A 15511-nucleotide genomic window follows, 5' to 3' on the forward strand; every position below is an offset into this window, starting at 1 on the left:
CGAAAAACCGAGGTCCGCGTACACATTGGCGTGCACGTAAAAGATCCCTTGGCAGTTGGAATTCGATATAAGAGTAAGCCGGGCAAAATTTCCCTTATAGCACACTGTATGGCGTATGCCCGTCTTCATTAGCAGAACAGTAGGACGTTAAACCCCATTTAAAAAAAACCAAAAAAAACCCCCAATATATGGCGTATATTGCCCGTCTTCATTAAACCAATCGGAGCAGAAAAGTAGGACGTTAAAACCCCATTTCATTTCCTTTGTAATCCACGCAAAACACAACATTTTCTTTCAAGTGATTGTTCATAAATCATTTTTAAAAGAAAGAAACATATTGTGCTATTCTGCCGGCATATTCCTTTACGAACGGTCGATGGCTACAACAAGGAAATTCATTCATAATCCCCGGGTATTTAAAAATAATTAGCCAAGCATTTAAATAGCCAACAACAAACAGTAGTATGCTTGAATGGGCGCGTGATGGAGCGCGAGATAAGCACGTGGTTTCCTGACACCTGTCCATTACATCTGTCCTCGCGCTGACCACATGGTCTCCTATTGGCTGTTGCTAAGAAACTCAATCTTTTGACATTTCTGGCAAATATTTCAGAGAATTGATTTGAAATGAGTGCAAATCAATTAATAGAAAGGTTTATCACGATAGAAGTTCTACCCCTTTTGACTTTATGCTAATTATTGCCAAGAATGCTCACCAGGCTGTTTTTATCAATGAAATCTGGCAAAATCAATTTTTTTTTACAATCATGACATAAGTTGACATAAATTTAAATTACAGCCCGGTTAAATCCTATTCACACACATGTATTATATTTATGCATACTAACTAGTTTACCGATATTTTCATTCATAAATCGACGATTGTAGTCGAAACCACATAAAATATTTCGCAAATTTTGAGAAGTGTTTATTTCGTTTCCATTTAATAAAATAGAAATGGTTTATTTAGTCTTTGTGTGTATGACAGATGTGAACCGGAATAGAGCAGTAGGAAATAGTATACATGTATTAATTTTTAGATTATGGCGGCCGTTCAGAGCAGAGATCTTTTCTCAAAGTATATAGTTCTCCGGGTGAAGTATAATATGATATATGTTGATGTAAATATGTTATTGTTTCTACACAGTATTTATGTACGGATTGGAATAACGAATCTCTCTCTCTCTCTCTCTCTCTCTCTCTCTCTCTCTCTCTCTCTGTACCGTCGTAAAATTGAGAACAGATTCGAGTTATTTCCCTTTAAATGATAATAATTTCGTTTCATATTTTTTAATATTTAAAAACTATATAGAATATTAATGGATACAGAATTACATTATATCAGTATTATTTATTATATGATTCTTTTGTTAAAGTGACAATGGTTCTATACAAGACAGAATAATATGTCGTAAATAATCAGCCATTAATCCTGGTAGGAGAGAGAGAGAGAGAGAGAGAGAGAGAGAGAGAGAGAGAGAAAGAGAGAGAGAGAGATAAATGAGGTTTAGCGTCCACTCGACACAGACTAGGTCATTTCGGGACTAACATATGGTTTAATTTTATTTCAATAATTCGCTTGCGCGTAGGGGTCTTTAGCAGTGGGAGGAAACCGGAGGACCCGGAGAAAACCCACGAGGTCGGACAGGCAACCCTACTCCTTGTCACGTACAACCGGGGATTCGAAACCACGCCAGTTGACTCAATGACAGGCCTTATGATACAGTGCACGCAAGTGCTAACCATTCGGCCATCCCCCCCCCCACCCCCCCCCCCCCCCCCCCATCTATATCATAGCCCTACAGAATAATATTTTAAAGCAATTTCAATAATGGTTAGCACGTGATCATTGTGCCGTTTGTTTATCATCTACGAATGAATAAATACTTTTGAAAGTTAGGTGATAAAAACAAAGAGAAAGAGAGAGAAAAACTAGGTCATTTCGGGACGAACATATGGTTTCAATTTTATTCTGATTCGTTTGCGCGTAGGGGTCTTTAGCAGTGGGAGGAAACGTACAAGCTAGGAATCGAACCACACCACTCTATGACAGACCTTATAATGCAATGCACACGCGTTAACCATTCGGTCACCCAACCCTTACACCTTTATAACCCTGAATGGAGCAGGAAAGTAGGACGTTAAACCCCATTTCATTTCATTTCTTAAATATGCATATTAGTCCAAGCTCCGAAAATTACCCCTGTGCATATCTCTCTAATGTTATTTCCGGTAAACAATTGCGAGGTTTGAGTTTTCAAACGTTGTACTTGATAATTGTCGAGGTTTGTACTAAATGAAATGACATGGGGGTTTGACGTCCTACTGTTCAGGGGGAGGGGGCGAATGGTTAGCACGTGCGCGCTGTATCATAAGTCCTGTCATTGAGTCAACTGGCGTGGTTTCGAATCCTCGGTTATACGTGACAAGGAGTAGGGTCGCCTGTCCAACCTCGTGGGTTTTCTCCGGGTCCTACAGTTTCCTCCCACTGCTAAAGACCCCTACGCGCAAGCGAATTATTGAAATAAAATTAAAACCATATGTTAGTCCCGAAATGACATGGTTTGTGTTGAGTGGACGTTAAACCCCATTTCTCTCTCTCTCTCTCCTATTGTTCTGCTCCTATACTGGGCTAATGAAGACAGACATACGCCATACAGGGAAATTGTGCCCGGCAGCGGCACTATGGCCTACTCTTATATCGAATTCCAACTGCCTAGGGATCTTTTACGTGCACGCCAATGTGTGCAGAGGACCTCGTATTTTCGTCCGATCCAAACGATTAGACACCTGTGCATCACTGAGGAACGTCGGAAAATCCCAAAGAACTTTCTCGGCCAATGCTGGGATCGAGCCACCGTGGATCCCTCGAGGTTTTTAAATTTGTAGATGACCCGATGACCTTCATACATGTTTTAACTGTATATACGGAAATAATGTATGTGGTTGGATAACAATATTGCTCCTTTAAAATATTGTGTATCTACGTCATTCCAGTATAATAGCCTAAAATATACTACAAAAACGACATCCAGAAATTCCAAATCCAGAAATACAGTCATGGTTTGTGTTCTACTTGTCAGCTCTTGGTTTTCAAAATTCGATAAAAGCTTTTAACGCTCTTAAATAAAACAAAAAAACAAAAAGGAAAACAAAAGTATGTATAGTCATTGGTGTGTAAATTGGCAATACATGTAGTGTACATCTATCGTCTATTAAAGACTTGCATGATACCAGCTTCGCCTGTTGTCCGGGAGTCACGGTGGCTAAGTGGGCAAGACGCTGGCTCGCTATAGTCTGGAGGTCGGGTGTTCGATCCATGCATCGGTCGAGAAAGTTCGTCCAGATTTTCCGGCGTGGTTCCCCCTTGTCAGTGATGCAGGGCGGAGGGCCTGACAAGGACAGCTGTCTAGTCGTTCGGATGGTACGAAAAACCGAGGTCCCGTGTACACCTTGGCGTGCACGTTAAATATCCCTTGACAGTTGGAATTCGATATAAGAGTAGGTCGTAGCGCCGCTGTCCGGGCAAAATTTCCCCCATAGCACACTGTATATATAGTGTATGTCCGTCTTCATTAGCACAGTTCGAAGCAGAACAGTGGGACGTTAAACTCCATTGCATTTCATTTCATTTCGCCCGTTGCCCAATTCACTCGGGCCCAAATTTGATTCCCCGCTTGTACGTGACAAGGAGTAGGATCGCCTGTCCAACAACCTCGTGGGTCTTCTCCGGGCCCTCCGGTTTCCTCCCACTGCTAAAGACCCCTACGCGCAAACGAGCTAATGAAATTGAATTGAACCATATCTTAGTCCCGAAATGACCTAGTCTGTGTCGAGTGGATGTTAAACCTCTTTCTCTCTCTCTCGCTCTCTCTCTCTCTCTCGTCAGATCATGTAATTGTATTCCATAGAATTGAGAATTGTGACCTGTATATTCATTATCCCGGTGGTTCAGAATCATAGGACGCGGAACCTCCTTTCATTTACACGGCAGTATATGACTAGTCAATCGTTCGTTCGTTCGTTCTTGGTGTTTAACGTCTGCTTCCACATAAGTGATATCGCAGACAAGATATAGGAGAGCCGAAGCTGATTCCTGTTTTTTAGAATATGATTTTGCAATCTTTCCATTTGGCCTTAGGCCATGGATTTGGTTTAGTGGGAAGTTCTTCCCTTTATTTAATATAAAACATATCGTTTGGTAGATGATCTCGTCTGCTTCTGGATTGGTAGATGTCATCGTTTGGGGTTAGTGTTTAGGTGCCAGGCCCGTCTTATCGTCGCCTCCCCTTACTCCACTATCCCACTCTCTGGGTTTGGTATCAGTTTTATTTGCGGAATAGTGTTTAGGTGCCAAGTTCGTCTGACCGTAACTCCCCCTTACTCCACTATCCTGCTAGTTTGGTAGATGTCATCTTTGTGGGGTTTGTGTTTAGGTGCCAGGCCCGTCTTATCGTGACCTCCCCTTACTCCACTATCCCACTCTGTAGGTTTGGTGTCTGGTTTTGGTGGAATAATGTTTAGATGCCGAGTCCGTCTGATCGTGACTCCCCCTTACTCCACTATCCTGCCAGTTTGGTATAAATCCCCTATGTAGTTTAGTGTTTAGATGCCGGACCCGTCTAACCGTGACCCCCTCTTACTTTACTATTCTACTTAGTCCAACTGTGTCCATTAGGGCGTGGATTTGTTCGAAGATTTGCAGTTTCAGATCTGGTCTCGGGAAGAGTAGGTTCTTAGTGTTGAATGGTATGTTGTTGGACTCCATTGTTCTCACTAGTTCCCTTCTCTCCTCCTCGTATACCTCGCAGTCTACCAGGACATGGTTGGTGGTACATTCTTCTCCGCGCTCACAGATGTTGACTTGGTCTTTGTAGTCTCGCAGCCGCTCTTTCACCCTTAGCTTCGATATAAGTCTACAAATATCTCTTCTAGGGTGATTGAGTGTTGTCTTTGTGTAGATCTTGTCATCCAGCCGGAATCTGTATGTGTCAAGTTCAACGAGATTTAATTCCCAGATTGAATTGACGTGTCTTTTGACCATACTGTAGATTTCCGTGGTGCTGTAATCTATGGTGCGGAGTGGTGCTGTGTCCTTGAGACCTTCATTGGCGAGTCGATCTGCCTCCTCGTTTCCTCTAATGTTGACATGTGATGGAATCCACACGAGTTCTACTTTGCTTCCCTTCTCTAAAACCCTCTGGTACAGCTGCCTGATTTCCAAAATAACTTCTGGTCTTGAGTCCGAGTTGTCATTTTGGATTGAAATCAGACTGCTCAGAGAGTCGCTTGGAATGACGAACTTATTAGTCTTTTGATGGGAAATCCATGATATAGCGTCACGAATGGCCACAAGCTCTGCAGTGTACACCGAACAGTTATTGGGCAGTTTCCTGCTTATTCCCTGTTCCCCATTTGGCAGGTATATTCCAAACGAGCTGGTGCCCCTTTCAGGATTGCGTGAGCCAGCCGTGTACACATGGTCCCAGTCATCAGACGGCCGTTGTCTTCCAGGTGTTCTAGAGAGAAAGCACGTGCAGCAGTGGGGTTGTTTTTCTTGTCGGTTTTCTGTAGTAGATCTAGATTAACCGGCGGTATAGGGAGCGTCCAAGGGGCGATCACTGGGGGGTCGTGTTCATTTATCACGAGCTCCCCCAGTCGCAGTTCCTTGATTGTTTCCCTGATACCCTGGCCGAAGCTTTTCTTTCTAGGATCTCTCACATATCTTGTATTTTGTAGACTGACAAAGGTTGGGGATCTTTCGCCCAGTTGCGAGATCTTAGCCCAGTACCTTGTCGCTAGTTCTTTTCTTCTTAGGGATAGGGGCAACTCCCCGACTTCCTGCAGTAGTGCCTCTCTCCCAGTCCCTTGCCCTACGCCAGTCGCAATACACAGAGCTTTGTATTGGATGGTGTCAAGCTTCCTTAAGAGTAATGGCGCGCAGTTCATGAAGGCCAGAGAGCCGTAGTCTAATACAGATCGTATTAGAGCACGAATATTCAATATTTTATATAAAGTATTTATAGTAACATCTAGACGCCCATATATATTATTTTACTGTATTTTCTAACTATCTCATGATATATGTATTATATTATTTTACTGTATATTCTAACTGTCTATCTGATGATGAAGGATATATACAGCATATATATTTTACTGTATATTCTAACGTCCATTTAATACTGATGCCAAACCAGTTTAATCTTTAGTTGTTCGGGACCCCCCCCCCCCCCCTGATCATTATATATGCTGGGGTTTAACGTCCACTCGACACAAACTAGGTTATTTCGGGACTAACACATGGTTCAATTTTATTTCAATAATTCGTTTGCGCGTAGGGGTCTTTAGCAGTGGGAAGAAACCGGAGGACCCGGAGAAAACCCTACCATATAATGCAATTTTATTTCAATAATTCACTTACACGTAGGGGTCTTTTAGCAGTGGGAGAAAACCCACAAGGTTGGACACGTTAGTCTACTCTTTGTCACGTACAACCGGGGAATCAAAACTACGCCAGTTGACTCAATGAGAGACCTTATGATACAGCGTGCAAGTGTTAACCATTCGGTCATCCACCCCAAAAGCAGGACGTGAAACTCCGTTTGATTTCATATGATATATAACAACCATGATATGATTTATAACGACCATGATATGATACCATGATATGATATAACAACCATGATATGATTTATAACGACCATGATATGATATATAACCACCATGATATGATATATAACAACCATGATATGATTTATAACTACCATGATATGATATATAACAACCATGATATGATTTATAACTTCCATGATATGATATATAACCACCATGATATGATTATAACGACCATGATATGATATATAACAACCATGATATGATTTATAACGACCATGATATGATATTTAACTACCATGATAATTAAATCAATTATCTAGGTGTAAAGGATATCGAATAATTCAACATCCGACTGTGTTTATTACGGTTTGTTATTTCGTCATCATTGTTTATTACGATTTTTAACACGACCGACTTTATACAAAACACCAAAATGGAATTGCTAATTACTAACAGATACGTTATGTAAGATTTAGATAAAGAGCTGACTATTCTTGGTATAATAGCTTAAAAATAGATAATGTAAAATGAATATATTGAAAATTCCATTTCAAATTATTTTTTTCTGGGTGAACATATTAGCCTTTGAATGTTTGACAAGATGTGAGCCTCGCTTCCCCATTTTTACGGTAAATCATTAACTGACTGAACCGTTTTAATCTACTTAAAATCGGGGCCATCCGGTGGCATCGAGGGTTGATTATGGTCTTGGTAAGTTAACAAATATCTAATTAATAGTTTATATAACATTTAAGCCTAAAGAAAGACCTGCAATAGGCAGATTTGGCTCCTGCATAATGCATATTTAACTAATACAGAGTGACACTGAATATAAAATAAGAAAATGAAATGGGGTTTAACGTCCTACTGTTCTGCTCCGACTGGGATAATGAAGACGGGCATACGCCATACAGTGTGCTATGAGGAAAATTTTACCCGGGCAGCGGCACTATGGCCTACTCTTATATCGAATTCCAACTGCTAAGGGATCTTTTACGTGCACGCCAATGTATACACGGGACCTCTGTTTATCGTACCATCCGAACGACTAGACAGCTGTCTTTGCCAGGCCATCCATCCTGCACTACTGCCAAGGGGAAACCCCGATGAACTTTCTTGGACAATGCATGCGATCGAACATGCGACCTCCAGGCTAGCCAGCGACTTACCCACTTTGCCACCATGCCTCCTACAAAATAAGAAAGGAATGTGGGCATGCCGATTTCTTGTCGTTGCTGGTTGCAACGATCGTTCTGACGCAACATGCATGATATATGTGTTTTATGATTTCCACTGAAAATCAAGATTATTATTTTATGATAAATTTTAGCACTTACGTGGGTGCTACTAATCACCAACAAGTAAAAACAGGGGCGTATTTTTATCAATAGCCCCCAGAGTATTACAAAAAGCGTTGTGAAAAGATATTCATATTCTACTTTGGTCTGTAATAATAATGTGTATTATTAGAATAGTGGGTATTTTAAAGTATGATTGATTCCAATATTCGCTGTGCGTTATGTATAGGATAAAGCACGAGACTTGAGGTTATGCTGGGGTAAGAAAGACTGAAGAAAAATAACCCGAGAAAAAGAAAAACCGAGGCCGGTAGATTTTACTTTCGAGGTTTTTTTTATGAAGTCATTCTTCCCCAGCGTAACCAAAGTCGGGGACTTTACTTGCTTATAAACCGTCTATGTTGTCATGTACGTAAAATGAGAATATCCCAGAATTACAGTAAGAAAACCCTTTTATCATGCTTTCTAATGGAGAAAAAAAACCCACCCTGCCTTGGAAGAATAACCCGATACATGTTTGTTTAAAGATAAACTTTCAGAAAAATAACCCCAAATTGCTCTATATATTCAGACCACAAGTTATTCCGGGCATCGAATATACCCCAAGGATCAAAGAGATTTATAATAAGTTATAATTCACGCTTATCCTGTGTATGCGTCATTGAGTTTAATCTATAAGAGTACTGTGCATTATTAGAGTTATTTGATTATAATACACACTTACTATGGTCCGTTAGAATAATGTGTATTATTAGAATTATATGTATTCACTGTGCGTTATTAGCTTATAATATACACTTGTCTATAACAATAATGTGTATTATAACAACTATGATCTTACTATGGACCAGGAACTGGCCGTTGTTGGATGAAAATCAAAAATCTAATTAACCAAATCGACGCAGAAATGTTCAAAGAAGAAGCATGCCAAGTTTCATGTCGATCGGACATAAATTGACGGAGCCTCAGGCTTTTTCGAAGAGCGTCATTCCAAGAAGGAAAAGATGAGTAGCGGTTAGCGATCAGTTGCTGGTCCAAAAAATAAAGTGTATTAGTAAAATAATGTGTATTATCAAAATAATGTGCATTATCAAAATAATGTGCATTATTAAAATAATGTGTATTATCAAAATAATGTGCATTATCAAAATGACGTGTATTATTAAAATAACGTGTATTATTAAAATAATGTGTATTATTAAAATAACGTGTATTATTAAAATAATGTGTATTTTATGGTACTGGGGTATATAAATATTCACTGTGCGTTATAGCAGATAGGATATAATATACACTTCCAATGTTTATTATTATAATAGTGTGTACTTTAAATAATGGGGTATATGAATATTTACTTTGCGTTATTAAGTTATAATTCACACCTCTTTGATCTGTAAGAATAATGTTTATTATTAGAATCGTGTGTATTTTAAAGTCTGGGATATATGAATATTCACTGTGCGTTATTAAGTTATAATTCACACTATGATACAGCATTGAGATGTATTGGTAAAGATATGTTGTTTATGACTGTAGAATATAGATGTCTGTTCGCCTTTATTTCAAACCTTGTAGGAGGACAGCTAAGCCAGTTGTAGGAAGATATTTATGATATTTTTCAAATCCATCATATTTTAAAAACACTGGTTTTATATCATATTATCAATATCAAAATAGATTGTGAAATCACGGGCGAAGGGGCCTTTAGAAGTGGGAGGAAACCGGAGGACCCGGAGAAAACCCACAGGATTGGACAGCGACCCTACTCCTTGTCACGTACAACCGGGGATACGAAACCACGTCAGTTGACTCAATGACAGGCCTTATGATATAGCGCGAAATGACCTCGATTGTGTCTAATGGACGTTAAGCCCCATCTCTCTCTCGCACAATATGAAGGACTAGGCACTGTTCCGTGCCAGGCCCTCCCTCCTGCACAGGAGAGCCGGAACCCGGGTACCAGGGTATACAAATGGTACCCTGCCCTTTTCTGGGGTATGCATGTATACACATGCCCTTATGATGAAAGTTTTCAACCTTTTTACTAGTCTATTCATTTTTAAATGATAGATATGTAAGAATCGTGTCTCTAAATCTACTGTCTCGTTCAAAAAGCTTATTCTATTTTCTTGATGAAGATTGGTGTATTATGAAATGAATTGCTCATGATACGAAAATTGTGAATAATCAGGCTTTTGTCACTTTCATTATCATGTATTTTAAAGGGTTTTATGTTGGAATTTGGAATGCTAGAGGCGCTCTAAACAGCGTTCTCGGAATTCGGAAATTTCAAAATTTTCTAGAGGCCGGGGGGAGAGAACCCACCCGGAACCCACTATCTTTTGGTACCCTGGCCCTCGCGCCACTGCTCCGGCAACACTTCTGAAACCTTGTTGAAACTTTGCAGTGAAATAAACCAGTGTATTTGTTATCCATAATGTGTATTTTTCTTCGGATAGGACGAAAAACCGAGGTCCGTAAGAGAACCCTTGACAGTTGGAATTCGATATAAGAGTAGACTAGAACCGCTGTCTGGGCAAAATGTCCCTCATAGCACGGGGGGTTGGATGTTCGAATGGTTAGCACGTGCGCGCTGTATCATAAAGCCTGTCACTGAGTCAACTGGCGTGGTTTGGAATCCCCGGTTGTACGTGACAAGGAGTAGGGTCGCCTGTCCAACCTCGTGGGTTTTCTCCGGGTCCTCCGGTTTCCTCCCACTGCTAAAGACCCCTACGCGCATGCGAATTATTGAAATAAAATTGAACCATGTGTTAGTCCCGAAATGACCTAGTTTGTGTCGAGTGGACTTTAAAACCCCATTTCTCTCTCTCTCTCTCTCTCTCTCTCATTAGCCCATGCAGTCGGACGTTAAACCCGTTTCATTTCATCAAAACGAATAGACATATTTCCCACGTCAACATGAGATTTAAAAATGATGACATCAAAGTAAACGTAATCAATCTTTCATTCATCATTTCAATAAAGCAGAACACAATTCCATATCGGTCGGCAGCTACACAAACAAACACGTGCAATCTACATATCAATAAATAAAAATAATTTCAATACAGTTGACAATATCGTATAACCTCTAGTAAATATATATATCTCAATCAAACTATATTTCTCATTTGAAATATTCTATAAAGGAATCTCCAATGTTTTTCGTCCCTCAGTCAGCTGGAAGTGTGTAAGAGCACTGGGTGTAAAGAAACACTATATATATTTTCCCAGGAATTATCAAGGCCAAAACCAGGATACATTTAAATATTCAAACATTATTCGTATCGTATAGTGTTATATATATGAAGGAAAATGGAAATGAAATTGATGTGAAAGGGGTTTAATGTCCTACTGTTCTGCTTCTACAATGAAGACGAGCATATGCCAGTTCGAGGGAAATTTTGCCCGGGAAGCGGCACTATGGCTACTATTATATCAAATTCCAACTGCTAAGGGATATTTTCCGTACACGCCAATGTATACACGGGATCTCGTTTTTTTGTTTTTGTTCCATCCGAATAACTAGACGGCTATCCTTGTCAGGTCCTCCCTGCACTACTGACAAGGGGAAACCATGTCGGAAAAAATTGGATTATTTAATAATCAATAAACGGACCCATTTAAAATATATGCAATAATTATATCATGTAATATAAGCACGTGCATATAACCCCCATGACGTACTATTATATATAGTGCATTTTATCTTCGATCTATCGCAGTGTGGATGAAAAAAAAGTAGTTCTTTGTTTATCAGTATGACGTTCTGACCTGTTAACGCAGAGCATACAATATTGTCATACTGGCTATATCCGCTGTGTATAGCCTTCAATCTTAACTACTACGCTATAAAATCACAAACAACTCGAAACCCAACCAAATCAAATAATTTATTCAGATAATATACACAAAAATTGATCGTATAACTAGCTCTCTCTCGAGCAAAATGTTCCACATTGTAAGCGAGGTAATGGCAATCGCTATCAAGAATTATCTTCAACGCAAATTTTTCAGCCATAGCGAATATATAACAGTTTTTACAAGCTGCTAGCGGGCTCTCTAGAGCAAATCCGTCTATTTTCGCCTGTTTTCAGTCACGAACGCGGCTGTCAGTTCGAGTTCATGTCTAATTAGAGGTTGCTTCCCCTGTTTCCTTTTTCACCGTAGTCGACCTTTCCTCGTGCCTTCTACAAACTAACGCATTCGATGCAATCGTTATAATATTACGAGGGAAGGCGCTTTATAACGGGAATAGCCAGAATTTCTTTAAACATTTACCACTAAAAACCTATTAAAATGAATATTTTCATTTAACATTTTTCTAAATCTAGATATAATAAATTTTGCGCGAACTAAGTTTTGAACCAAAAATATGAAATTCTGGCTCAGTTGCTCCCTCACGCCTGGCGTCAAGAAAAAATGAATAACAACAATTGCGTGCCCAATAATCTAAGACTGGTCGCTCGGTTGACGTCAGTACGAAAGCCCTTTGGCAAATGTTCGCCGGTAAAACAACCTCCCCTTTGTCATGTTTATTTTGAGATTTAAATACCTTATAAGGACCAAATGGTCCCGAATTTAGGTTCATTAGTTGGAGAAAAATGCAGTCTAAAATGCATTTTTTATTTGCGCATTTTCCTATCTTTTAACATACATTTCTATATAAATATCTATTAAATGTTGCTCCGGAGGAGGTGAAACTGCCAGCTAATTGAAAGGACAGAATTGAAAAGAATGCCTGAGACGCCTCACGAACCGAGAACTGTGTCCATCCGCTCAGTAGAGGGCCACTAGAAAAGAATTCCAAAGTACTTTACAGCGGATGCTGCGTGCCAAAACCACGCGCTTTAGTGTACCATATTATACATGTCGATCATGGAATATGTGACTGATGTCAGATGAAACTTTGGGACTGTATATTTAGTTTTTGCCCGGAAAACGCCAATGCGCATGAATATAGGGCCGAAATGTTGAGATATTCCCGCTTATTGATGTGTACCATATAATAGCCGTGTGTATGATAAGGCCATGCTTCCATCCGACTAACTTTCCCTGACTTAATCTTTAGCTCATTATCAAAACACGTGTGTACATAATCTTTGGATGGGACATTGGTGAATTGGAGGACATTGTTATTTGTATATGTAGTGATCGACTGTTTTCCTGACTGGGATTTCACAGATCCAGGGTGTGTTGTTGCATTATGCCCGATCAACTCGGCTTCGTAAACAAAAAATCTAGTAGAAAACGACGAACTGAGTCACCGTGGGTTGTTGCCATACATCGGTGAGTATAAATATAGAATGGAAACAGGCACTGCTGAAGATGGAGACGAACGAATGAAATCAAACAACAAACTTCGCTCTCAAAATCAGAGTGATACAAGCAACACAATGGATTCTTTCCAAGATGGAGGCCAACACAACGCGAATTCGGAGTCCACCGACTATTCAATGCAGATGGGAAGTAGTCATATGAACTCAGATATGAATAATTTTCCTCCTAATTCGACAGATCAAAGTATGAATTCTGATAATTTTCATCGGATGAATGATTCCATGCATTTGAATCCGATGCAGCCGTACAACTCGTACTCACGAAGTGGTTTCAATAACATGAATACTTCAGACCATCATGGCGTTCTGAACACAGGAGCAGACTTCAACAACCAGTCTTCTCAGTTTCCTTACTCACAAGGAGGTATTAGACCAGGTTACCCCACTATGGGTAAGCCAGGTATGAGTCCCCCACGACCTGGGATGGTTCCCCCTGGCATGAACATGATGTCGCCTCCGGGATATAATCATCCCCCACAAAGAATGATGTCGGGTCAAAGTGTATCGCAACAAACCGGGCCGACCCCTACTCTAAACCAACTCTTACAGACTTCAAACACTAATCCCAGATTTCCAAATAATTACGACTATCCGCCAGGATCCAAACCCGGAACGGAAATGGGTGGCGGACCAGGAAACATGCCGTACAACATGCAGCAAGGTTGGAACCCAAGTCAAGGCCGTGGGATGCCCTCTTTTCCTCAGGGGCATATGTCAGGAAATTCACCTTACAGAAATCAAGTAAGTACTACTATAATTTGATTAAAATGTTTGTAATGGAATGAAAATCAATTATTATTGACATCTTAGTTTTCTGTTCTCTGAGACTGACTTTGAACATTGTGTTGACAGTGACAGTACCGTCAAATAATCACAAAATCTTCAACTGAGAAAATGGCTTCAGAGAAAACTTGATAAAGAGGGAGTCAGAAACCATGAAAGATTAGTTCTACCCAATGATATTTAAATTTGGAGGCAAAACCATATCCCTCATCTCAGCTGTGCAGTGTTCAATTTGTGACATTCTGATTGGATGATAACATCTGTGTTTTAATCAATTAATCATTTTAGCGTAATAACACCAGTTTGGTTTCCATATTGACCTATCGCGTTTTATCCTGTATATTTCATTGATCTTATTTTCCTCCTGGCTTCCTGTGGTTACCATGACGATTATAAACTATAGATTTGCTGGGATAGATTCAGTGACTGTTTTGTAACACGGCATGGCTTTTCGAAAATAAAAAAAAGAAAAATGATCAATGCACTTTCCTGACTCGCTATTTCTTTTCTCATATTATTTATTAATGACCTTATATAGATTTAAGACATTTTATTTTTACAATTGTCTTGTCGACTTTGTCCATGTTTACATTTTTGGTGAAAAATCAACAAATGTGATCATTTATTTGAGGACCTACTGAAGTTGACTGGATTGTAATTTATTTACATTTTATTTGGTTTTTTATTTGTTAATGTATTTTTAAATGTTTATTTCTTTCGTATCTAAAATAACATCGTAAAATGGTTTGTTCAAGGGTATTAATTTATTTATTTCGTGCAGGATTTTGTGGTCAAATCCAGTGTTTGTATTTTTGTCTGACATATCTTGATCAAAATTTAATCCTTGAGTGGTATTTAGCTAATTAAGCAGAATCAAAGCACAACGTGTTTCGAGAAGTTTTCTCTTAACATTTGTTTTCAAGCACAAGGTGTATGTACCTGGTGATGTTTTTCCATATAAAATTTGTTTATTACCTAAACGGATAAAATGACGTCAATCAAAATATTTTTTAAAGTATTAGAAATAGTGAAGGGGATGCAGGCGTATAGCAATTACTGTTTATATAGTTAGGAAATGACGGGCAGGAGGGATTGTATAGTAACTACTGTATGCGTGCCGTCATTGACATGTACGTAGAGTGCTCAGAGATACTAATTTTTACAAATGCCATATAGTAAAACAAAATGTTTTATTTCATTTTTCTTACTACCCTAATTTACCCCACCAACCCTAATTAATTCTGTTATTCTGGGGATAATTTTGAATATTAATGGTAAATTAACAACCACTCAACATAAACTAGGTAATATCGGGACTAACATATAAAGTTTTTGATTTTAATAATTCACACTTACATGAGAATCTTCAACTAAGGAAGGCAACCAATCTCAGAGAAATGCCACAAGGTTTGACAGGCAAACCTACTCCTTGTTACGGACAGACTTGGTATCCAAACCATGCCACTTGACTCA

General features: G+C 39.3%; 1 protein-coding gene across 7 annotated transcripts in view; it reads left to right on the plus strand.

Annotated features, from left to right (window-relative positions):
• Positions 1–12693: 12693 nt before the first annotated feature.
• The window catches only part of LOC126811363 (trithorax group protein osa), an 89848-nt gene continuing 87030 nt past the window's right edge, over positions 12694–15511 (plus strand). For 5 of the 7 annotated variants that reach the window (XM_056098860.1, XM_056098861.1, XM_056098867.1 and 2 more), the window contains exon 1: positions 12770–13996. In XM_056098860.1, the coding sequence (XP_055954835.1) occupies positions 13223–13996 (774 nt within the window). In that variant the 5' untranslated portion in view covers positions 12770–13222. Of the gene's footprint in view, positions 13997–15511 lie in introns of all 7 variants that reach the window. The other 2 variants (XM_050536930.2, XM_050536915.2) reach the window with 2 other exon arrangements.

Source organism: Patella vulgata, chromosome 2, assembly GCF_932274485.2.
Source record: "Patella vulgata chromosome 2, xgPatVulg1.2, whole genome shotgun sequence".
NCBI classification, from domain to species: Eukaryota; Metazoa; Mollusca; class Gastropoda; family Patellidae; genus Patella; species Patella vulgata.